Raw genomic sequence first — 25,044 nt, 5'->3', positions numbered from 1 at the left:
TTTTTTTTTTTTTTTTTAATAAAAAAAAAGGAACATCCATTTGGATTGTTAGATCCAGTAAAGAAAAGGATGAATATGTGGCTACTGATGTGCAACACACAGATAGGCATTATTTTCAAATACTCCAATCAGAAATACCAGAAAAGAAAATAATGAATTAAGGAAAAAGAAGACCACAAAATAGCATATATGTAAAAAAAAAAGCTTTTTAAAACTTCCGTAACTACTTATGTTTATATAATAAAATTCATATACAATATTTAATGAAGTATCAATGAAGGAAAACAATCAAACAAAAAAAAATAGCTAGGAGTAAGTACATCCTGGGTAATATCACACTTGGAGAAGAATGAGAAGGAAAAATTCAAGAGACAGAATATGCAACATGCTTAAGAATGCAGAACATGAGAAGTTTCTTATTACCTGGGCAATCAATGCTCATTAATAACTGTAAAATTAATACATTCAAATGCAAATAGCAATAGATTCCCTTGAACTACTCAGATTTCATGCATCGAAGTAATTACGTTCTTCTCTGAGATGGATATCTCCCATTAGCCCTTAAAAGGGATCAGGTTGCACCTTCAGCTAAAACATTTCATCCTCAGATTACTAAAGAATGGATTAGATAAGAAGAAATTTTGCAAAATAATTGGTTTTACTTAAATGGATACATATGTATGTGTATATGTATACAAACACACATACATATTTTTATATATATATATATATATATATATATATATAAAAATATAAATAAAAAAAATATATATATAAAAATATTTTTTTTGGTTTTTTACCCCTTAATCATGCTTCAGGACAAAAAGACAGACTTTGTATGACCAGTATTTGAAGCAGCCAATATTTTATCAGTTACTGTAATAAGTAAAGAGTTCAAGAACTAAGAGCAGTTTAAACACAGTTTTTTCCTTCCCCTCTGACAAAAGGATTACTATTCTACAGACTGCATAAACATAATATATCACCTATGTTTTCTATTCCAAAACACAGTTATCTATAATATTTATGTGCGTCATCATAAGCAACATTTCCAAAGCTTGACAATGTGACTGTTCTTTTGAACTCACTGTACTAGTTTAGTTGCTATAATGTTAAAATACAACCCCACTGTATCAAGTTACAGAAGTTAAAAATGGATAAAGCAGATAGGGAAACAAAGGTAATGCTGAATTTTATAAACAGATCAGTATTTCACTGAACTTGAATGAATAAAAAGTTGCATTACTATCTAAATACTGTTCTCAGGTTTGATTATGTTTTAATGTAAATTTACCTTCATGCTACCTAACACAAAATTCAGAGTGAGGTTGTGGTTTGGGTTTTTTGTTTCTGTTTTTTTTCTTTCTTCTTTTCTTTTGTAAAGGCATTTGAGCTTAAACTCAAAGTCCTTCAACTCATTAAACAGATAAACTGTTTCTACCAAGTTACAACAAAATTCTGGTAGAATACATTAATGAAACCTGGTCCATAATGATGTTGTCTCATATATTCAAATTAAATACAGCTTATAAACATCAGAAAGACATCACAAAAGCCACATTCCATTCAGCACATGCAGTCAAGGGTCCAAAAGCAATAGATATTCAGGATTTGGCAGCCAACCCTGCCCAAAGCCAAATCCTCCTTCACTTCAAATTAGTGCCGCTATTCTGCCAGCAGCACACAATTGCACCTAGCCAAGAAAAAAAGGGTTTTTTTCTTTACATATAAAGAAAAAATAACCCACATCAAACAAGAGCTAACCCTGCCAAAACAAGAAAGGTCATCTTGTAACAATGTGTCCACAAGTATTATTAAGCTATTCTACCACGTTGTGTAAAAAAACCCCTAAACCAACAAAAACTTTATTTAGTAATTAAAAAAAGATACCTGATCAAACAAATAGACTGTCACATCATCAAAGAACGTTACAGCCTTTTTCTCATTTTGCCAGTGCTCATGCTGCCTTTCATCAAGAGGTTTTGGAAGTTTTAACAAGCTTCTCAGATGTTTTCCATCATCCTTGTCAGTAAGTATCTCAGGTACTTGATGAACAGTTTCATCTTCACTGTCAGAACTCAGACTATGCATATGAAAAGTCCTCATGTCATCCTCAGAATCACTGTTTTCATCCTCCTCATCTGCATCATCACCATCTTCTAAATCAAGCATTCCGGAAACATCGAGTTTGCCAAGGTATTTTCCTTCAATATCTGGTTCTTTCAGTTTTTGTCCTTCAGTGTGATAGAAGGACTTCTCACTGTTACTCAAATCCAAAGGACTGTGTATGTTATGCAGAGATTTCAAGTCTCTGTGTGAAAGAAGTTCTGAAGTATTAGTGCCAACACAAGAGACAGTTTTATGGGAAGTCTCAGATAGTTTTATTTCATCCTGTAGGTTACTTTCCATTGATACTTCCAGGGAATTCATAGTTGCCTCAGACCACTCATCAGGACACTCCTGCATCCTTACATCCATCTCTTGGATCTCTAAGTTGTGATTTAGTTCTAATTTTGTATTTTCATTACTGGTATCCTGGTAATTCCTTACATCACATTTTTGCTGTCTCTCTTCAAAACTGTAATCCTCTTCAGCACTATTCTCTCCCCTGTTTGAAGAAACACACATCGTCTCTCTTGACAGATTTACAGTCTCTTCAGTTCTTTTATCTGGCTCCGAATCATTATCAGAGAAATAGGCAGAGTCTCTATAGGAGTTCTGATTTCCACCCAGAAAAACCTTTGGGCTTATTTCAAAATTGCTGTTCACTGCATCTAAACAAGCTGCTGCTTCTGAAACAATTATGACTGGATTAGAAGGTAAAGCACTGACATTGCTCTCACTGACAACACAGAGAGGAGTATCTACACTAGAAGTATCCTCAACAGTGATATGGGAAGTCCATTCTGGGGATTCCAGGTTCTCTGTTTCATAGCCACTGTCAGCAGGTCTATCGGGTGGCAAAAGTTTCTGAGGACTTTGAGCCTGTAAAGATTCTAAAACCTCATTTACATCTAAAGAATCCAAAGAATCGGGCGTCTCTAAGGTTTGTTCCACAGTTTGTATAGGAGATGGGCTGTCTTCCAAAAGACTATCCTGACTTGTACAGTCTGAAGTAGCAACAGAAATTAAGGTCACCTCTTCTGGAACATCCTTACAGTTCTCAAAATTCTTTGATGTTTCTTGCCTTTCTTCCAATAAACATTCATCTTTTTTTAATATGGGAGACTTATCTTGCAAGTTTCTTTTTGCATCTTCCTGATCACCACATTTTTCTCTATTAAAAGCTACTACATCAGACTTGAAAAGAATTCCCTGTTTTATTTGTGCATCACACTCATCTGTTTCAACAGCAACACCATAACATGGATTGTTTCCAACATTATTATTTTTGGCATTATTGGATAACTCTTCTTGACAGAGAATATCAATATTACAGGACACAACTTCATTGACTTCCACATTTAATAGTTCTTCCTCATCCTTCAAATAAGAAATATTTGCATGTTTATCACATGACCTATGTGCTGCAGATGGACTAGAGGATGCCTGCATCTCTACAGTAGTCGAAGACTGAGAATTTGGATCTTTATTCATTGTCACTGGGTTAAAATTTTCGTCTTTCACTGTTCTAAGATTTTCATGTATTAAAGAAAAGACCTGTGCATTTTCAGCCAGCACAGACTCAGGCTCTACAGAGTTTCTATTTGACGTTTCCAATACACTTTTTAGAACACCTTCTGGCTTTTGCCCATAATCACTGCTGGTTTTGTTAGACAATAACCCTGTTAATAAGTTTTTCTCTTGAAGAAACAAAAAGTTATCAGAAAGTTCCTCTAAAGTTACCAAGTCAGACTGGTTAGAGATGTTTTCACATAAGGAAACGGTTTCCTTTTCAGAAGCATGACTAGAATACTCCTTCTCAGAAAGGTCTACTGCCTTTCTAGCATCTGTGTCCGAGTTTAAAACAGCTGGTTTAAAGTCTTTAGGAATTTCATTTGTTTCAACAAAACTAAGTATTTTTCTGTTTGTCAATTCTTCTGATCTGTCAATGTCATTAAACATATTCTGGAAAGGACTTTCTGGACTGCTGGTTGCAGGTAAAAATTCCTCTTTAGTATCAGTATTGTAGTGGAAGAAGTCCCCGTCAGTGCTAGATTCTTCAACATCAAGATCCCTGAGAACCGTGAAATGAGAACTTTTTTCTTGCACAGCTTCTTGATGATCAACTTCTGTAGTCAGCACAACTGATTGGTTATCAAAATTCATGCTGCAGCCACTTCCTTTTTCCTCTAATTGGATATAGTAGTCATTTCCAACAGAAAGCTTATGTGCATCAAACACAGGTAACACTCCAGGGACAGCAAGTGATGCTTCTTGACCACTTCCATCCTGTGCTCCCGACCCTTGCTCTGAAAGCGACCTCTCAAAAACCTCCACCGGAAAGAAAATACTTGTGTATGTCATTGCTTCATCAGGATTCACATGACCACATTCATCAAAATGATCATGTTTAGCTGCCTCCCAGATATATTCAAAACTGAGACCCTGGCTTGTTTCAGTTACAGTAAGAACTTCCTCCATCTCATGGCCAAGTCTATCTCCTGTGAAATGATCTAAGATTGGAAATGCAGAATTATTTGTTTCTCTATTTGAGGTGTTTGGTTTAAGAGCATTCCACTGCTGTTCAAAATCAATCTCTGAGTCCCTTTGGCTTTGCATGCGAAGGTAAGTTAAAAGTCTATGCACTTCTTCTGCTGTTGGTCTCTTTTCTGGAGGTAGCCAACAGAACTGCAGAACTTCATACCTATAGAAATAAGAAACACATTTCAGTAGGTTTCATACTGAAAATGAGTTTATAAGATTCAGATATCTAACAAACTAAGGAGCAACAATTAATATCATTGGCAGGAATTCCCATCTATAGCAACTCCTTTTACTCCCTTTAGGGGTTCTTTCCCAGGAACATGATTCTATGTCACAATTTAAGTATATTCAAGAGAACTCAGTAATTTGAGAAGCTTTCAGCAACTTTAAGAATGAATAAAAACATTTAAAGTTTACCATCTATCAGAGTATGGCTGCTCCAGACGTGGCTTGAAGAGTTTAACCTGCTTCTCCTTTATGACATGGGTTAGGACTTCCCTGTCAGAAAAGTCTGAGTAAGGCTGAGCAGCATTCTCAAACAGCTCCCATAATGTTACACCCAGGGACCTGAAAAAGAGCAAACGACTCTGCATTCCAAGAACTATTTTGAAGTTGATTTCCTAAGAAAGTAAGGATAGTGCAAAGCATAAATGGCAAGAAAAAACAAGTATCACTCTCCCATTGGTTCTATAGTAACTTCAGAACCTGTTAACTCATTTTGTTTGACAGAATGCTAGAAGCCTCAAAAATAAAGTTGCTTGAAGGCAATGACTACAAAGGTAACACCAATGAAGGCAAGAAAATATAAGAGGCTGAAAATGATTCAACTATGGAAGAAACCCCCACAAATTAAAAAAAACAGAAAATGCCTATTTAGAGAAGGAAGACAAAAAAAAACTATGGTTACTCCAACAGTAGGAAAAGCTTTCACCATAAATTGCAGTTATAGGTCAAACTGCTAGAAAACTAATCTTTGTTTCACTTTTCATAAAATTACTTGGTTTTAAGCTGCAGTACTCAGAAGCCACCTCTTTGCTCAGTGCTGTATACATACATGCATGTATACTGTATACAACACTAATCACATTTCCAGTGATTAGTTGATGCTGATCTTTGGGCAACCCTTCCTTGTTCAAAATGCAAAGTAACTGACTCTGCATTACAATAATTTAGATTGGAAGGGAAGTCATCTAGTCCAAGTCCGTTCAAAGCAACTCTGTATAAGAGGCACTAAAATTCAAGTTGGCAACCTTACAACCCAGGCTACTTGTAGTTTAGATGAACTGAGGAAGCCTGCTTGAAGAGTGCAAGGAAATCAGTATTTAGATAACTTCTATATATCCCACTTGATTTCTGCAACCCGACCTTTAAATTAGCAAAGAAAACCTAGTCTACTATTTAACAACCTTAGAATATAAAAGCAGGAATTTAACTACAATGTCTTCAAAAATGTTAGCCTAAACCTCAATTTCCATTATGCAAATTTCTGAGGAACTGAAAATTGAAGTGATTTCAAAAAAGTTCATCTTCAAGATTTTCACCAGCTATTATCTGTAAGCTCTTTGGTAGCAGGGACAATTAGCTGCAGCCCTCATGCTGCAGCAAGAATTTAAGATGCTACAGTTCTATCAATGGAACTTGATTGGGCTCTAATGGTATCAACTTTTTATGGCATTCACAGCTGTTACATTACTGGAAAAACTATTTACCATTTCCTTCCTTTATAAACAGTTGAAGGCATTTGGCAAATACACAGTAATGACTTTTATTAGTATAAACACCTTTTCTTCTGCATGTTTTTTCTTCTAAATGTGTTTTTTTTTTTTTTAATCTAACTGTTCTCTCAACAGATTTCTATGCATCCTCCCAAAGCAAGATATAGTTTCAGGTTTGTAGAGATCAACAATGATATAAAAAAAGTTTTATTTACTTTTTCATCAGGCCAATATTCAATTTAACTATAAATATTATTTACTCCTTTGTGAAAATATGATTACAAATCTCTTGAAGTGATTTTAAAGTCTACTACATACCATATGTTGCTGTATTTATTTTGCTCTGCTGATAACAGTCTGTCTTGAAAACTTGTTACTAACTCAGGTGCAGTCCATCGGAGAGGAAAAAGTTTCTTCTCATCTGTCTCAATATAATCTTCCTAAATTATTGATAAAAGAAAACAAAGACAGACTGAACAAACATTGGATCAACTTCCACAAGTTAACAGTCTTTTCCTTAATATGGTTTTATGTGATCCCTATGCAAAAAGTTAGAATTCAAAAAATTAATCCCATCTTCCCCAAGTAGCAGAGAATAATGCTATAGGAAAGGCATTCACAGTTCATTACATACTAGAAATACTGAATGCCAACTTCTTGTTTAAGGTTTGGTACTCAGAAAGCATTTTTAATTAATGCCTTGAATTCTTTGCTTTCTTGATATATTTAAATACTATGCACATTTTCATTAAGAAATTTGACTTTTTCCTTTCTTAAAACATTAAAATGAATTTGTGCATTTTTCAGGACTACTGTAAATAGAACCTAAAAAAAAAATATCAGATTTAACCAGAAGCTTCCTTCTACAGCATAAATTCCACTCAACCCTAGAAAGATCATTGATTCTGTTACATGAGCTTGCTACAGTTATTTGGCAGTTATAGTCCATTATTCACAAAAAGGACAATCTAGTATCAGTTTATAACTTTAAAGTATGCTTGTTATAACCTTAGGCCCCAAATACTTAAAAAAAAAAAAAAAAAAGCAGTACATGACTAGATTAACTTACCTTAAACCTACTGAATCCTATGCCATAATCTCCTACTTTGACATTTAAATCGGATGTAAGGAAGCAATTTCGTAAGGCCAAGTCACTGAAAAAGCAAGCAAATAAAGAAGTTTTCAGTGAAAATACAGACAAGTGGCTTAAACACTTGTGACAAGTGACACATCTTAAAACATTCAGGCCACAGTTTAAAGTATCAAATGAAAAGCTAACAAAATTCTTAAAAAAAGCACAAAAAAAAAAAATCAAAGAGTTATGCACAGTTCTAGCAAGTACAGGCCATAATAGCAGATCAGCAATATGACACAGTAGTGCTGAAGAGTCAACATCCACACTATATATACTTCAACAATTTTATTCACATCACCTGTAGTCCAATCCCATAGACGTAAATCCTACTAAAGGCTGAAGGAAACTAGGTGCAAGAAAGGTGTGCTCCTGAAATAACCTTTCTGATTTGCTCTGAATGAAATTAAACCAGTCCATGCACTCCAAAAGACCAACTCATAATGCAAACCCACACACAGTAACTGAGGAGATAAATTTCAAAAGTACTACTTTGATCCGAACTATGTGTTAAGATAGTTCTCTTGTTGCTTACATTTTCATTAAGTTTTAGAACCTAAACAAGCCAAGAATTGATTCCCTATCTCACTGGAATACTGCAGACATGGTAGTTCTATGTAAACACTCATCACTTTGAGAAAACACAAACACTGAGAGGGCCTCTCCTTACAATAGACTTATTGGACAAGATTTGTTTTGTGGCCACAAGGATATGATTGCCCTTAGGCCCTCCCACATTTTCAAAGGAGAATCAGTTTAGAGCCACACAATCAAACACAATCTGTGTTCTGGAATCCAAAGAAAACATAGTGAGAAGGCAATTGCATGTAAAGATGTTATACAAAAGCCCCAGACTATTATACTGTCCTTTCCAAACAAGTTCAAAATGTAGTCACTTCTCCAGAACAATGAAGTATATTCTTAAGCATTCAAACTACACACAGAATTTATATGCAATTATTTAATTCTAATAATAATCTTATCATGCAGATTACTTTGGCTATTCACATGCTTGAGTGATGTAGGTCCCTCTCCAGATAACAGCTGTCACTCCATGTCTTGCATTTTAATTGTTATAAGCAAAATCTATCAACAATTCAGATCAGGTTTAAATACTTAATTCACTATATGATACTAAGCAACTAATACTACCTTATACCTACAGTTAAGTTCCTCTAAATAACAAACCCATACATTATACATGAACTAGAACTACAGAGAGTATTCAAAAAAGACGATCAGGAAAAGTAATGTATTCCATAAAAGACTGTTAACAAACAACTCAAAAAGCCTTTGAATACCCACAGAAGTTGTTTCCTGTTTCCACCATACACCAGCCCACAAGTACTTATAAGCCAGCAGTGCTGCTGCAGTAATACCAAGAAACTGTTTTAGAAAACCCATCGTACAGGCTCAGAATTTATGTAAGTTTAACGAAGCTGCATGCTTACTACAGAACTGTAGCTGTGACAGCAAAGTGCTCCAAAAACCATCTCAAATGTTTTACTTTTCAGTTTCACAGAAGGGTACCAGGCAATTACGTGCACCGACTGCACTGGAAAAACTCTACTATTGCTTGTGTGGCTTAAAAAAACCTCTGAAGTACAAATGGTCTGAAAGCCACACAGTTTCCCTCCTTCAGAGACAGAAGAACATGTTTTTCTTTCCAGAGTCATAGAACTACACAGGTCAGAAACACATCTGAAGTATGCTCCAAAGCTTTCCAACTTGTTTTATACTATTTACTTAAATATCCTGGAAGAGAAAGTAAAATTTTGGCTGCTTGAATTTACCACTAACAACAAAATCACTGATGCTGGAGCTTTACCACTTACTCTGACAGCATCAGGATAGTGTTGCTAGAAGTAAACATTTACAGTGAGAATCCTGCTGATCCACAGAATAATTATTTATCAAATTTAACTGTATTTCACTGAAAATGTATTGTTAAATTTAATACCTACAGAGCCATGCTGCTGCAATACAAGAAACAGTGATCACTCAGTTTGACAGATACACTTGGAACTACCTTCATGTCATTTGAAACTGTTAAACAAGTTAAAAGAGTAGCTCTTCCCATCAGACAGCAGCTGAGTTCAGGCTTTGGGGTTTTCTTGGGGTTTTGCTTTGTACACCTGCACCTTTACAGACTCCAGTTTGATAGTTCAGCTTCTCCCTGAACACAAGGTCTCTGTTTTCTCTAAGTAGCAGGATGTGCATTGATAAGCTCTAGCACAAGTTCCTAACTTGCTGAAAGGCATGATGCCAGTGATGTTTCTACAGCAAAGAACATACCGACTCAATATAAAACCAAAATAAACTATCTTGTGATACCCAAGGTTTCATCAGGTAAGCCATGTTTAGGGAGCAAGCATTCTGTAGTATTTTAGTCATGACAAGTCTAAGGTTTGATATCTTCCAATTCCTTGAATGTTTCATGAATACTTTTTTTCCTTTTAAAACAACTGCCATGCTTTCAGTATTGATTGCATTAAAGAAATAAAGCATTTTCCCCACCAATTAAAATAAAATTGTTTTCCCACTATGATTTCTTCTAAATCTGACTACCTTCATTACTGAAGATTAGAAGGTTACATGAACCATAATTCAGTGACAGAATACCTGCCTCAATCAGATTTTTTTAATCTGAAGTCAGCTTCTCCCCTACTATTAGAAAAGCAGCATTGTCTTTTTTTTCCCATTGTTAGTTACAAATATAACAGACCATGAAACACAAGTTCTGAATTTCTATAATCTATTAAAAATACACAGCAGGTTAAGACTCATTCTCACAAAATTCTAACATCCCTCCCCTCACAATAAACAAACCAAATTTAAGTTGGCCAAGAATTAATCAAACAACTACATCTTCTGGATTGTCTTAGCAATAGGTTGTGTTCTGTGGGCTGCAAACTTAAAAATGTAAGTGATCAGCTTTCAGCCAGGTGGGAGCTTAACACCACACCACTGCAGTTGAATTAGCACCTTCATAAGCATCACAACTTCATGACTTAGAATACGTTAAGTTAGACAGAAGTTTGTTAAAACTCTAGCTTCAATACACAGATTTTAATGAAAATATTTCCATGAATTTTAGAGTGCATCATAACTAAAAGTAATTAATCTAGAAAACATACCTATGCACAAAATTATGTTTATGCATTACAGCAAGTCCAGCAGCAATCTCACACGCCATTCTCTGTAGCAGCATTATTTGTGAATCTCCTTTGATGTGTTCCTGCTCATTGCAGATATAAGTTTTTAGGTCACCCTGCAAAAGAAGTTGAAAATACTTATCAGCCTTGTATGCTGGCTGAATCTGAAAAATATTTAATGAAGAACCAACTAACCACATAACTTATTAACCAGATTTGTCTTAATAAAAAAAATATCTCCTCACATTTCCAGTCCCCATAAGGATTCTTACAACAAGTCATCTAAGGCATATAGTATTGTCCTTTTAAGGGTTTTTTAATCACATCATTTAGTAATTAACATCCTACATCAGACTGCCACATAAAACCTGTCACACAATAATACTTCGTATTAAAAAAACAGAGTTTGATGAGTTTCTGTTTTTAAACAAGTTTTCAAGTGTTCCAAAACAGCAAAGCTGACTGTCTGGAATGTACAAGGAGATAGAAGGGAGAGACTAGAGAAAAGGGTTTCAGACATTGCCAGCTCACCAGAGCTTTAGATATAAAAAGCATGGTAATACATCCCACTCCAGTCAAAGAATTCAGATGATGGCAGCAGTTTTACTGAACCTAGGCAAAGCTGAGCAACAGACACATAATTAATGAGCCCACAGAAGTACTCCAAACATCACTAAAAAAAGAACAGCTTTGAAATATAGGGAGAATAACTAGAAGTTGTCTAACATTCAGGATAAGGAAGACTATAGTAAGTGAATCCAAGCAAGGGAAGAGAACAAGTTTCTCATGCCATTATTGTTCCTTACTTTCACAGCTGGACTTCTAACCTAGCACTCCTATATTTTTCTTATTTAAAATACAGACATTCTGTAAATTTAGCAAATTATTTCAGAGGATACTTTTGTTTTGAGACTGCACAATATAGTACATCACAACTTGTTTCACCACTGTAGCATTCTGAGCTCTAACTGTCCATGTCCATTGTCTGCCAGGAAGGAGACTGAAGGGAAGTCCTGAGCTGGACCAGACAAGGCGGCAGTCCTTGCACTGGCTAAAAAGCACTCTGATGTTCAGAAAAGACTGAAAAGCACTAAATTTCCTGTTCCTCTGGCACCCATGTACCTTACAGAACTCTAACTGAAGCATCTTGTTCCTCCTTAACATGGTTAATTGAGGGTGACAATTTACAACTCTATTAGTTCGAGCAGCAGATGTCTGTGTGCTGCATTCAAATCTAACAGAGCAGTGATAGCTAAGGTGACAGTCACAAACCTGTGTCATAATTAATAAAATAAGCAGCAATGAGACAGTCTACTTAAAAGCAGACACTACTCCTATGTAAAACAACTTCATTTTAATTTTTTAAAATATAGATTCTACAGTACACACAAGCAGCTATTCTTTATCTGCTCTATATGTACTACTTATGCTGCAAGTAGCTATACCACCTTGGGAGAAAGCATGCATAACTACTAATACTGTTTAATGTTACAGAAGCCTTCATTACATTCTTTTTACCCTGTTTTTAGCTACTAATTAAGTAAAATTTATGTATTTGCATCCTACAGAATTACATTTTAAAAAAATGTTTCCCCAAAGAGTCTTCTGACTTACAATTACAGCTTTAATATCATACTGCATACATACGTATATATGTATAAACATTACATACACACACACCCCCCCCTTTGTACCTTGAAAGAACAGACTTACTAGAGCAGGGTTCCAAAAAACTATGAAACTAAGAGTGTCCATAACAAACACAGATGCCTAATTGTGCAGCCTAACACATAAAAGTGACTACAAAATACCGAGCTTAACTGACTCTAGGTGGCAGCAAGCGCCTGAAGAAAGTCAAACTCTCCAAAATTGTCATTCATTGAAACAGCAAATGGTTACTTAGAGTTTGTCTCAGGTGGATTAAGTTCCTAGGATGCCTGAAACGCACTAAGGAATTGCTTTTTAATTTTTAAATGCATTAGTAACAGCAATGCTGTGTGGCATCCCTTATTTACTAAATTATTCATGTAGGCACACATTCTTGCAGGAAATACAACTTTTATTAAATCCAGCACCTTGAAACATACTGGTTCCATTTTCCCATTCTAATTAAAGCTACAATCAAGGTTAAAAATACAAAATACAAAACTTTATCTTTTTTATTGCTTTAAAATGACATGGCTTATACCAGTCTGGGGGAACCAATGAATACTTGAGTGTATTGAGTGCTGAACTGACATCTGGAGGGACCTGGACAAGCTGGAAGAAGGGTCCAACAGGAACCTCATGAAATTCCAGAAGGATAAATGCAAGTCCTGCACCTGGGAAGGAAAAGCTCCTTGCAGCAATACAGACTGAGGACTGACCAGCTGGGCAGCACCTCTGCAGGAAGAGAGCTGGGGATCTCGGTAGACAGCAAGCTGAACATCAACCACCTGTGTGCCCTGGAACAAAGACTGCAAGCAGCCTTCTGGACTGCCTGAACAGGACCAGAGCCAGTAGACCAAGGCAAGGGATTATTCCCTTCTACTCAGCACTTGTTAGACCACATTTAGATCCTGTGTCCAGTATCAGCTGCCCCAAAACAAGACAGACAACAGATTGGAACAAGTTCAGCACAGGGCCATGACAGTCAGGGGGTCAGAGCATTTCACTATTGGGAAAGGCTGAGAGGGAACTGGGCTCATTCAGCCTGGAGAAAAGGCAGCTTTGGGAGCACCTGATAGCAGCTGTCCAGTATGCATGAAGTTATTAAAGACTGAGCCAGACTCTACGCTGTGGAGCATGGAGGGAGGACAAGAGACAACAGTCCTGAGTTAAAACACAAGAAATTCAGATTGAGTACAAGGAAAACTGTTTTCCACATGAGGACACTGCAGCTGAGGCACATGTTGCTCAGAGAACTGTGCCGTTTCCACCCTTGGATGATTTCAAGATCCAAATGGACAAAGCCCTGAGAAATCTGGTCTGACCACAGGTTGACACTGCTTTGAGTAGGAGGTTGGAGTGAAGACCTCCTGAGCTCCTTGCTAGCCTGAATTAGCCTGTGATGTTTCCCTACCTACAAGCAGACAGTAGCAATACATCAATACTATTCCCATACTATTTTATGAGCCACAAAATGGCCCTTTATCACACAGATTTTTTAACACAATAAATATCAAAGGTTATACATACATGAATAAATACAGTTCTGCAAAATTCACTGTGCAAACGCCTAAATATAAAAAGCTCAATAGTCATGCTAGAAGAAGGCTCCACTTTCTCTCCAGCTTCCTCTGCCACTCTGCCTCTTCCCTCCTCCTCTTCTGGGACTCCACGAAGAACTAAATTTCACCTTTTCTCCCATCCTTTTCAGTTCTAATCAGGATCAGTTCAGCCATCTTTGTAAGTAAGTCTTAATATGCTTTTTCTCTGTAACAGCCAGAAGCCAGGGGGCATATTTACATGCAGTACTCTGCTTTTCTTGTTCCTGCAAATTCTGCATTTGGTTCATATGAACACCTAAACAAATAGCTGAAATGACTTTTTAAACCAGTATGTACCGATGATGGGATTTTAGAACTGTAAAGAGGTTAACAAATTATGTCTACTGAACACTTTCTACCAAGTTAGAAAGCTACCTGCCAAGTCACACAATACCACATAATTGCCCCCTTTGAATTTCAGACAACTAAAAATACTACTCCTACCCCACACTCCAAGGTTGATTTGCCATGTAAGTACCTACAGCCACTACCATTAAAATGCCTGAAACTTGTGTATGGTATACAGCACCTATACTACCAGAAAGTTGTTTAGGCATAAGTGTAACAAACATTAAACAGTTCTGAGAGCATAAAGAGTCTTTGAACCCAACAGATCTGGTTTCTGAAGCTGTCATGACCTGTCAACGCCCTCCTCCTTTTTTTTAAACCATATACCACCGATATATCTACTAATTGCCTCGTATCAATATTTACTATGATTATTAAACAGATTTGTTCACTCTTTGGTTAAGAAGTTTTCACTGCAAAGATTCCTTTTTGATTTGAAGATAATGTTTTCAAGTGGCAGTAACTAGAAGACCACCAAGCAAAAGAAAACCAACCACTGCAGGCAGGCACCTTCCGCCAACAGCAACATCCCTAAAGCAAGCTAGAGGGCATTCCAGGCAAATACAGCATCCTGCTGATCTCATCTGCTCAGGGAATTGCAAGACTTGAAGAAGAATTTCTGTAAGAATTTGATAGGCAAATCAGCCTCACAATATACATGCTACTTCCACATTTGAATAACTTTCCTTTACTCATAAATTATGTCAATCCATTAGAGGGTTTGCTGTGCTGACAAAATGCTGGCCACACATGGCTGAGTAATATATTAAAGTTAATAAGCCAGCTACCACTATTTTTAACCTGGCATCATTCTACAATGTTTAACAGTGAACAGTTAACTATTCATAGCAGACTTCGCCAACATACTAAGCAAACTAATATGGGTGGGGTTGGTGGGGGTGTAAGAACTTAGTGAGCATTTCTTTTTATATTTACCAATTTTTAAACAATTTTAACACAAAGGAAAATTAGGCTTTAAAAGCTTAAATCACTTGTGCAACTGACCTCTCCTGCTTCTTACCCAGCCCTGCAAAGCAAGAGACACACAGCAGCTTGGATTACATTATAAAATAGGCTAAGCATTAGCAAATGCAGTTACTGCATACACAACCAAGCAATCTCGAGTAACAGAAATGTTTAAGTAGTTTATACAGCCAAGAAAACAAGTCTGTTAGCCTGCATGACATTCAGCACTGCTACCATGACAGTTAGCTCTGGTATCTCTGTGCTAGTTTCCAGTGCCTCTGATCAAGACCTTTCAGTGCCAAGAAGCCTGGGAACTGATAACCCAACAGGGCTGTCTCAGCAGCTATACAAGGTCAAGTGACCCTAAAAAGGCTACAAATCTTAGTAAGAGAAGTTGCAAAAAAGGGACACGCTGTGTAAAGAAAACAGCCACTCTACTCTCTAGACTCTGTTGGTCAGAATAGCCACATTACTTAATAGAGCAAACTTGCAAAATGAGGTCTACATTGCTGAAAGAGCCTCAAAAGAACTTGTCATCTGAAGCCGTTTAAATTTCCTATCCAAAACAACTGACATATTTGTCACCTTTTTTCTTAACCATCAAATTCTTAATAAAGTATACAAGGGATTAAAACAAATTTATTCTTTGCTGTATAAACAGACACACCACCAGTAACACAAGGTAAAGAGCTTTTAGCATAGCATTATACTACTGCTAGCAAAACAGGAACACGTTTCTCATCCTTCCCATCTGAACAATACATAGTCACCACAGACACTAGAACTTTTAGTCAACTACTTCAACTGCATCTGCCCCATGTTCTTTCTGCTGAAGAATAAGACTCTTCCGTGTTCTGAAATCACCTTCATACCCCCAATTTACTCCATTTCAGAAAAAAAAAAAAGTATAAAAGAAGCTATCAGCTTTCAAAATCACTTACTAAAAGCCTGAAAAAATCCAAGTAAATGCCATCCAGCCACAGTGATAAAAAGCAGCTTCTAGAATACCAGCCTACTGACACTCCACTAAAAACCTGTCTACTAAAAAAAGCTATCTAGCCATACCTTCTATTCCAAATGGTGCCGTCTGGCTTCCCTCACATTTCTCCCTTCTTCATGTCTCTCCTCTCCCCTCACTCCAGTACTGCTACCTCCCACACTAGGCCCTGGGACTACAACAGGAATTAGTGACATACAGCCATACTGAGCTAACTTACTGCACACATCTCAATCTCTGCATAAAACTGTTCAAGCGAACACCGTTTTGTCTGCCTAGCCCCTGTATATTTGAACACAATGAATAAAATACTACGATGTCTAGGAGATACTCAGCTCCACCAAGTAAGAACTCTTTACGTGAGCCAGACTTAGTATGGAAGTCATGATTAACTCACTATAATTTTCTAAAAACAAGTTTTAGTTCACTTGGAATAGAAATCAGCACAGATATTTATTTTCCATTCCAAAGAAATTACCTAACCACATTCAAATTTATAAAACTACCACTGTGGCTGTCAAGCTTACTGCCCCTAGTTGAAGTAAAAAAATCTATTTTATCCCCTTAAGTAAAATCCTTTCCAGACTACTCTGCAGGATCATGACAATTTCTGGCATTAATCACCAGGCATCAAACAAGAATATAAATTTTTTCCTGTATACTTAAAGTAGGGCAATCTTTAAAAGTTACTCCATTTTCAAATTCAAAGTTGGATTAAATAGCATAACTACTTAAAAACATGGCAGCAATTAAATCTGATTTGGATATGTATCTATTAGACTTTATAAAATGCAATTCTCTTTCAAAAGTTCTTTTAAAGAACCTCCAGTTTGAGTAGCAGGTTTAAAAATCAGTAAGTAGTATTCTATTTCTATATATTGAAAAACTATAAAAAACGTTATCTGGCTAACCTTAGGCACCTACTTTTTAATTCTTAGCAAAAAAGAAACATTTCACTTTGATCAGTCATTTTAAAAGTTCAGGCATTTCTTCCATTTAGCGAAGAATGATTTTATCAGCACTTCTGCCTCATTAATTTACCACAGCTCATAAATTTAAGCAGAAGAGCAGTAATGAAAAATAGTTATTTAAGGTCATAGATTAACTGATGTTTCTCAAGAAAACTCAAAAAGTTCATGTTAACTCTTATTTAAAGTGCTTGAGGCAACCGATGTCAACTAAAACCACATTTGCACACCTGAGTTTAAAGGAAAATTCTGTAGTAGTGAACCTGGTAAAAAAAGGATCTTACTGAATTTTATAAATGTAAGCTATTTTACTTCTAAAAGACTTATTTCTTAATAACAGATGTGCACTTCTGAGTTCATTTCTGTATTGACGTTTTGCAAGGAACTCTGCTTTAAACGCTACCTAAACTTTAAAAGTAGCTATTTAGCCAATGTTTAGATAGCCACCTGGAGTTCCAGGTTAGTTTGTTTTCTTAAGATGTGTTATGCTATAATAAAACAATTCTGGTCTTTCCAGACCATAGATGCATCACCATATCCAAATTTTAATCTCCAAAGATTCTCTGTATACTGGACATAGTTCAAAGTTTCTCACCACATTCATGTAAGTTCCAACACTTGCCCAGGAATGCAGTGGCTGAGCAAGGTTTTTGTGCAACCATCCCTCCCATCTTCAGTGGCCTTTGTGACACTAACAGCAGAGCAGAAAGCAGTGAGAACAGCCTTCACTGTGCTCTTAGCATTTCTTTTGGTGCTCAGGAAGCACAAGGCAGCACTTGCTTGGGGCAGGTGGGGAAGTGAAAGAAAGGAAGGGTAAGAAAGTAGGGAAAAGAACAATAAAGTAACAGAAAGGATCAGGGAGTGGGATGATACTGAAAATTCTAGCTATTACAATACACATTACTGATTCTGCGGGTGAGCCCACCATTGCATTTTAGCCCAAAGCTGCACAGCATGGGTAAAATCTGGGCAGCCGGGAGGGAGGCAGGCAGAAGAGAAGAAATTCTTTGCTCAGTTTTCTTCAGTCAACATTTTCATAGACATGGTAATAAAAGCACACTAAGACTGCACAGATAAAAAACAGAATTTAGGATGTGATGTGAGCATGTGCCTGTGATAGTGGACTGCAATAAAAAGCTTCCTTCTATGACCTCCTTTCCTCTCCAAGCTCACTGTTACATGATGTAGGCAGGCTTGAAAGAGACTAGTAATTCCATTATTAAAGAAAAAACAGCTATCTTCCTCTTCAGAACATTCCACAAGCACCTAGATTTTACATGATGAATTCAAAAGAATATAAGCAAGACATGGTCTGTCTCTAAACAAAAAAAAGTCTGTCTTCCTAAATTCTGGTTATTCAAAAAACTTCCCAGAAAAATAAAGAATCATTTCATGAGTGAAGGACAGTAAATACACTACATACAGTTTATACCAATGGAAAAACAATTTCAACCTTTTGAGTAAGTGCACTTACCAAGTCACAGAACTCAAAAACTAAGAGATAAGGAATGGCTTCCACACATTGCCCAATACACTGGAGAACGTTTGGATGCTGAAGAATGCTGAAGTAAAAAAAAACAAGGCAGAAAGATCATATTATACATTATTTGCAATATAACACAACACACTGAAATCCCTACCACAAGTTTCAACACCTAACACTGGTGGGGGGCAGGGGGTGGGGAGGGGGGGCATATAACAAACAAAAGGTGAAAATATCCAAAGGCACAGATTTCCATTTACACCCTTCTATCTCCTTTGTATTGCTGCAGCATATCGAAAGCAGCTGAAACTCAGAGGATCTCAAAACCACAAAAGCCAGCACCGCCACAAGAAAGTCACACCCATCCTCCCACCATCCCTTATACCTAAAATTAGCACATGCAACTGGTTCCCAAACTACACCAAGGAACCAATCTGGCTAAAAGCTAAACCTTTTTTTAGCCAGGTTAGCTCCCAGCCAGATAAGTTACTTTTTCTAATTTGCTTCAAAAACACTTATGCCAATGTAGCAGAAGGCATGAGATTTCTTCTTCTGACAACTGCCAACAATTTAAGCCTGAATACAAATATAACTAGGACATTAGGAAGCATTAAGAATAGAGAGCGCTCTGACCACTTGTAGCATAGTCAGGCAAGGTAAACCACACTGAGGTATGTCTAGTTAACTACAACATGCCCCTCTCATCATCTACAACAGCCATTAACTTGTGACAGTTAGCTCTTCAGAGAATTCTCACTATTCCCAAAACAAGAGAAATTACACTCCTTTTAATATAACAAATTCCTTTCTAGTTTACAAAGACTCAACCCCTAGAAGTGAGTATTCTTCAAGCATAACACAAGAGGAAGAGAACACTAAACAATCCTTTTTTATTGGCATTTCTCAGTTGTAGAGTACTACTGGACTGAAGTTAGTGTAATTCTGGTTTGGGTTTTTTTTGTCCACAAGCATCCTTTCAAGCTATCTGAACAAAATTTGGTCTTATCACTATGCTGCATTTAAATTTTTGAAAAAAGAGAACTTCAAAGAAATTAATCTGATAAAGTGTTGCCAGTTCCCCTGCTTCTAACAAGAAAGCTAAGTATATGGGTTTAAACTTATTTCTCAGAGGCAATTAAGCATAACGTTAGTTTGCAAAATCAGGAGTTTGTTCCAAACAGCTGTAGAAGAAAATCTGATAAACTAAAACAACTGTGTTTCCCAGTCATGAATAATAACTACCAAACACATTTAAGCAAAAAGCTTAATTTTAATTCTAAGCAAACCCAAATTTTGCTCACTTTGGATTGTCTGTTTTTTGCTTTTTAAAGACAAGCATTTCGGTTATAAGGGAGAGCAAATAGGGACACCACCACTGAACAAAAGATATGTCCATAATTCATATGCAGTATTATGAAGTAAGTTAACCAAGCTGTGAAATGTCACTTACTAATAGGGTTCTCCATTTCTTAAAAACTGTTCTTGCTCCTTGGGACCTGCACTTGCCTTCAACTCCTTCACTATTACCCTTGCTACGCTAGTGCCTGTGTAGATCTCTCCAAGCAGAACCTGAAAGAAGATAATCATTGTGTCTTTAATCAGAGGGGAAAAAAACTTTTGAGTTTCTCTGCAAAGAAAAACAAGAGCTAAAAACATACTGTAAGAAAGTTTTTCTGGCTTTTTTGCCAATGCATGCAGAGCTTTGATAATTAAACGCCCATACTTAATAAACCTTGACAAGTGACCTATATATCAACTTTCAAAAAACATGTTTTCTAGTAAAGACCACTTATTTACTTAAGATTTTTTCCTAGAAAGAATTGATAATCACAGGAATGTATTAATTCAAATCCACAGAAATGAAATATCTATCTAATAAGTAACTCTGGTAAGAAACTTCATGTAAATTAAAGAAGCACTGATTAGTGCTGTTATTACAGCTATAAAGTGCAGGTAAGGAAACATCTAATTTCAATGTCAGTTTTTCTTATGCTGTTGCTTTTTTCTCTTTTTAAGAGTACCATTTTAAGGGAAATAGAGTACCTTAGTCAGACTCAAGCTGCAGTACAATATCAAAAGATAACTCCTCACCTTTCCAAACCAGCCATTTCCAATTTCCTGGATGTAGTTTAGACTCTGACGTGCAACTTGAGACTTTGATCCATCTGTCACACACAATGAAACAAATGTAACATGTATCAAGCCGCTTAGATGGCCAAATTCATCAACTCTGAGGCAATAATGCAAGGTCCTACAATATTTATTCCCAATTATGTGCATACGTTCAGATCAAGCAACAAACCCCAGACATAGATGAAGTATGAATATAATGTTGTGACAACAGCACTCAAATGAAACTTTTCTCAACTCCAGCTTCTAAACCATACTAGAATACACCCCCTACAAAAACACTGAGATTCTCATTACCAAAAGTAAACTTCTGATTTTTTTTAACACATTCAGCAAGAAAACAAAAAGGCCAAGTTCTAATTCCAATATGAAAGTGTATCATACCCTGTAGCTGGGTAGAGCAGTTAACCTACTTACAAAAGTTTCCTATGTAAATAAAAGTAGAAAACTCAAGACAACACTCGTTGCTTGTAGATCTTAACATTTATAGTTATACAGAGAGTTACCATTTTAAGAGAAAGGGTCTGACTACTTTATTCTTCAGTCTAACTGCCCTACTTATAGTTACCATCTGGAAGGAGGACATTTTCTGACTAAAAATACTTTACATAAAGAGTCCAGAGGGGGAAAGTATAGAAAACAAGACCCAGATCTCAGCAAAGGATGGACAGTAACAATGGCAGACTCTACACTACAGAAGAGATTCAGCAGTGTTTATTCCTCTGCTGTCTAACTGGTTAGGAACACTAATAAATGCACACAAAAACTTTCCATCATTCCTGCTTGTCTGACAGAGACTTCTAGCCCACATTTGTATTTCCATAAGCCACATTCACAGCAGTATTATTTTACTGGAATAGCTACAGCTCTACAATATACTGTCAATGTGCTCCTAAGCACAGAGAAGCCTGTATCCATACTACTACATTTTTACCAGTGTACCTTATTCAAGCATACTTCTTACTTCTGGCAAAATAACTTCTAGTGACAGAAGGTATAGTTTAAACAATTATGGCAATGTAGAATAGCTGACAAAATTTTTCACAGATAATTTTCCCTCACTCATTAACACACTGAGGAATAACATTTCTTTTGTATTAAAGGCACACTGACAGTTTCTTGAAATTTGTAGGTGCAGAAATTTTGCTAGAACCTGAACATATAATGATGAAGCAAGACAAGCCATGTATGTAAAAATTATGTGTGAAGTAGTATAAGAACAACTAATTTATACCAAATTATGCTTGTAAAATTTAAGATGCTTAAGTTTCCTTTTACAAAAATTGTATTTTGAAGAACACATTCCAAAAAACCTTTCACACATGGAAAAGAAATGTAATGCTCTGTCTTACCAATACCATATTTACAGCATGAAAAGTTTATGGTGACATTAAGAAAGCCATGCAGCTGCAACAGCAACACTGCTGTCACAGAAGAGATTCACTCTTGCTTGCATTTAAGGCTAATGCACAAAATCCAATGACAACTTAGCCAGGAAGAAAACCACTAAAGAGCAGAAGTCACTCATGTCATGTCCTAGAGTACTTCAAACCCTTCATGTAGAGAGAGGTTTAATAGAAGTACTCTGGAAACACTTAAGCTAGTCTCATTCTCATAAGCTACCTTACATGGCACCCTGCCATAAATTAACATTTTTGAAGTAATATCCTATATTTTATCCTATATCCTATATATTTACTCAGTTTGTGTAAGTTTGTAACAACTCATTTGTTACAGTAAAGTCAAATATAATCAGCTACACTCCACTTTTGACACTGAAATTGTCTACTTTTGATTCTCATTGAAAAACAGTATTTTACCTGTACGAGATGGAAACTGGGAAGGAGTTGGTAAACCAATATTTGGAACGGAAAGAGTAAACACTTCTGCTGGAGACTGAACAGATGGAGTGTCTTCTGCTGGAGGTGTAAAATCTATTTCATCATCAAAGTTATCTTCAAATTCCTGAAAAAAAAATATATATTAGTAAACAAGCTGATCTTTAAGATTAGCACTAATAAATTTCTTATAGCTTGAGTGAGCAGTGTTAAGGAGGCTTAGCTTTTTTCCAAGGATGGCAACAGATTTTTAGTTTTCCTTATTTTCAATTTGTTACTGATTTAAAGAAATTAACTTATCAAGTATTGCTTTAAAAAAAAAAAGGGGGGGAGGAGGGTGTTTGTTTCCTTTTTGCTTGTTTGTTTGGGGTGTTTGTTTTTGCCTTTTTTTTTTTAAACTTTAAATGCTATCCACAGCTTTGAATGAATTACCATGAACTGCTGAAGCCAATTATTCTCCATTCAGAAGTGAAAACAAAACTCAATTTAGGGACATCAATAACTAATGTTGCAAAATTAACAGTTCTCTGATAACAATTTCCCCCCAAGAGCTTTGGTAAAGTGGATATGTATTTTCAGGATTCTTATTCAACAGGAGTGCCTTAAACCCTATCAGCAGACTAAGAGAAACAAAATAAAAGAATACACAAACAACAAAAAGGTTCTTTACAGCAAAATTGTCTCAAGGGTATACTTTTCCTACTGATCCTGATAGCTAGTAATGATTTTGAAAAGACACTGAAGATCCTTACTGCAGCATGGACCAAGTACTTAAAATAAATGGTTGCAGCAAGACTTCACAGCATGTAGAAATACAGTTGCTGGCTATTTCAAAAGAGAGAACGTACAGTGACACTGAAGTGTCAGTAACTGCAGAGTATTAGCATAAATAATCAAGTATTCTGGATATCAGAATGCAGCTAAGAATACCACTTGTATATACATTTGTAACTTCAGATGCTTACCTTGAAATCTATCTCAGGGTCTTTACAGCAGGAGACACAGTTGGCAAGCAGTATTACCAGTACTACTAGAGTACATACAGATAGAATCACAAAAGATGAAGAAACTTCAGCTGTAGCTACTTCTCCTAAAAACAAACATGTATGCATTATTATATAAATGTATTTAGCATTTTAAGAAGTTCCTTCAACATCTATTATCCATCTGCATAAATTTAAAAGACTTTGAACATTCAACTCTGTGGATATGATAAAAAAGAAGAGGAAACTGGACAAAAGTACATACTGGCAAAATACCCATGTTCTACCACCTACCTGCATCATTCTAGACTTATCTGATACAAGCTAAGAGGCCACAGTCAGCATGATTTACTGAAGTAGATGATGAACAGTGATAGTGCCAAGCCTCAGCATTCTGTTTAAGTCAACAAATTTATACAGATATGTAAACAGGATATTAGAAATCTAATCTTTTTGAAGACGTTTCTCGTGTGCTAACACACCTGTCCTGAGAGAAGGCAGGTAGAAGAAATCCTCAATTAATTTGTGTACAAATTGAAAATATACTACTATAAGACAGTACTGTTTCTTTCAATAAATGTATTCATGACAGTCTGCCAAATACACAAGTTGCTTTCACAAGTGCAATGGATCTAACCAGCTCCACCTCAATTTCTGTTTCTTGTGATTCATTAGGCAATTTGTCTCCATTTTAAGAATTTTAGACATGATCCCTAACCATTTTGCAAATACACTTCCAAATAATTTTCCAGGATGTTATATATAAACATTCTACAACACATTTTCTATGATTAAGTCAGGTTATTATTACTCACAAAGGATCAAAAGCCTCAAATGGCATTTTATAAAAATGTTAGGTTTAATTCCCCTGGCAAAGACTTATTTTCATCCCTGTTTTCATCTCAAATTGAGAACAAAGATACATAGTTCCCTAGGAGACCACAGCACACATCTTCAGGGTCTGTTTTTGTTGTTTCATTTTAAATGAGTACTGCAACAAGGGCTGGAAGTTAGTTAGACCATATCCAACTGAAATATATTTAGATATGACATCAGTGTTGAAGTTTAACAATGTCAGGTGACTCGGACTAACAGGATTTTATGGGAACATCCAAGTATCAATGGGAACATCTGACAACATAATATAGTATAAATGAAGCCTCAACAATAAAGAAAATCAGAAGCTGATCACTCATTAAGGGACATACAAACTTCTCCACCTATCCCTTAAACCTTCAAAAAAACTACAAGTAATTAAGAGGTTTCCAGAAAAACCTACAGCTTTTCATCATGTTCCACAGAACACTTACAGAATAATTACTTATTTTAATTACATGTAAATTGCAAATTGACATAATCAAAATACTGCTTTAAAGAGGGCTACCATATTTTCAGAAGATCACATTTTCTGTAGAATTAGGAATATTATCTAAA

The 25,044-nt window shown here is 36.1% G+C and overlaps 1 protein-coding gene across 1 annotated transcript in view; it reads right to left on the bottom strand.

Annotated features, from left to right (window-relative positions):
• The window catches only part of LMTK2 (lemur tyrosine kinase 2), a 30,143-nt gene that overhangs the window by 3,838 nt on the left and 1,261 nt on the right, over positions 1-25,044 (bottom strand). Inside the window, exons 2-12 of the mRNA XM_026859156.1 lie at positions 24,093-24,097; positions 23,593-23,717; positions 22,610-22,754; positions 20,751-20,824; positions 20,110-20,228; positions 18,651-18,738; positions 10,632-10,765; positions 7,432-7,516; positions 6,681-6,802; positions 5,065-5,214; positions 1,891-4,807 (exon numbers count right to left, since the gene is read on the bottom strand). Of these exons, the coding sequence (XP_026714957.1) occupies positions 1,891-4,807; positions 5,065-5,214; positions 6,681-6,802; positions 7,432-7,516; positions 10,632-10,765; positions 18,651-18,738; positions 20,110-20,228; positions 20,751-20,824; positions 22,610-22,754; positions 23,593-23,717; positions 24,093-24,097 (3,964 nt within the window). The remainder of the gene's footprint in view (positions 1-1,890; positions 4,808-5,064; positions 5,215-6,680; positions 6,803-7,431; positions 7,517-10,631; positions 10,766-18,650; positions 18,739-20,109; positions 20,229-20,750; positions 20,825-22,609; positions 22,755-23,592; positions 23,718-24,092; positions 24,098-25,044) is intronic.

This window comes from Athene cunicularia (assembly GCF_003259725.1).
Source record: "Athene cunicularia isolate RWA chromosome 14 unlocalized genomic scaffold, athCun1 chr14_part1, whole genome shotgun sequence".
NCBI lineage: Eukaryota > Metazoa > Chordata > Aves > Strigiformes > Strigidae > Athene > Athene cunicularia.
Note: the sequence above shows the minus strand (reverse complement) of the source record. Positions and strands in the feature narration are given on the sequence as shown.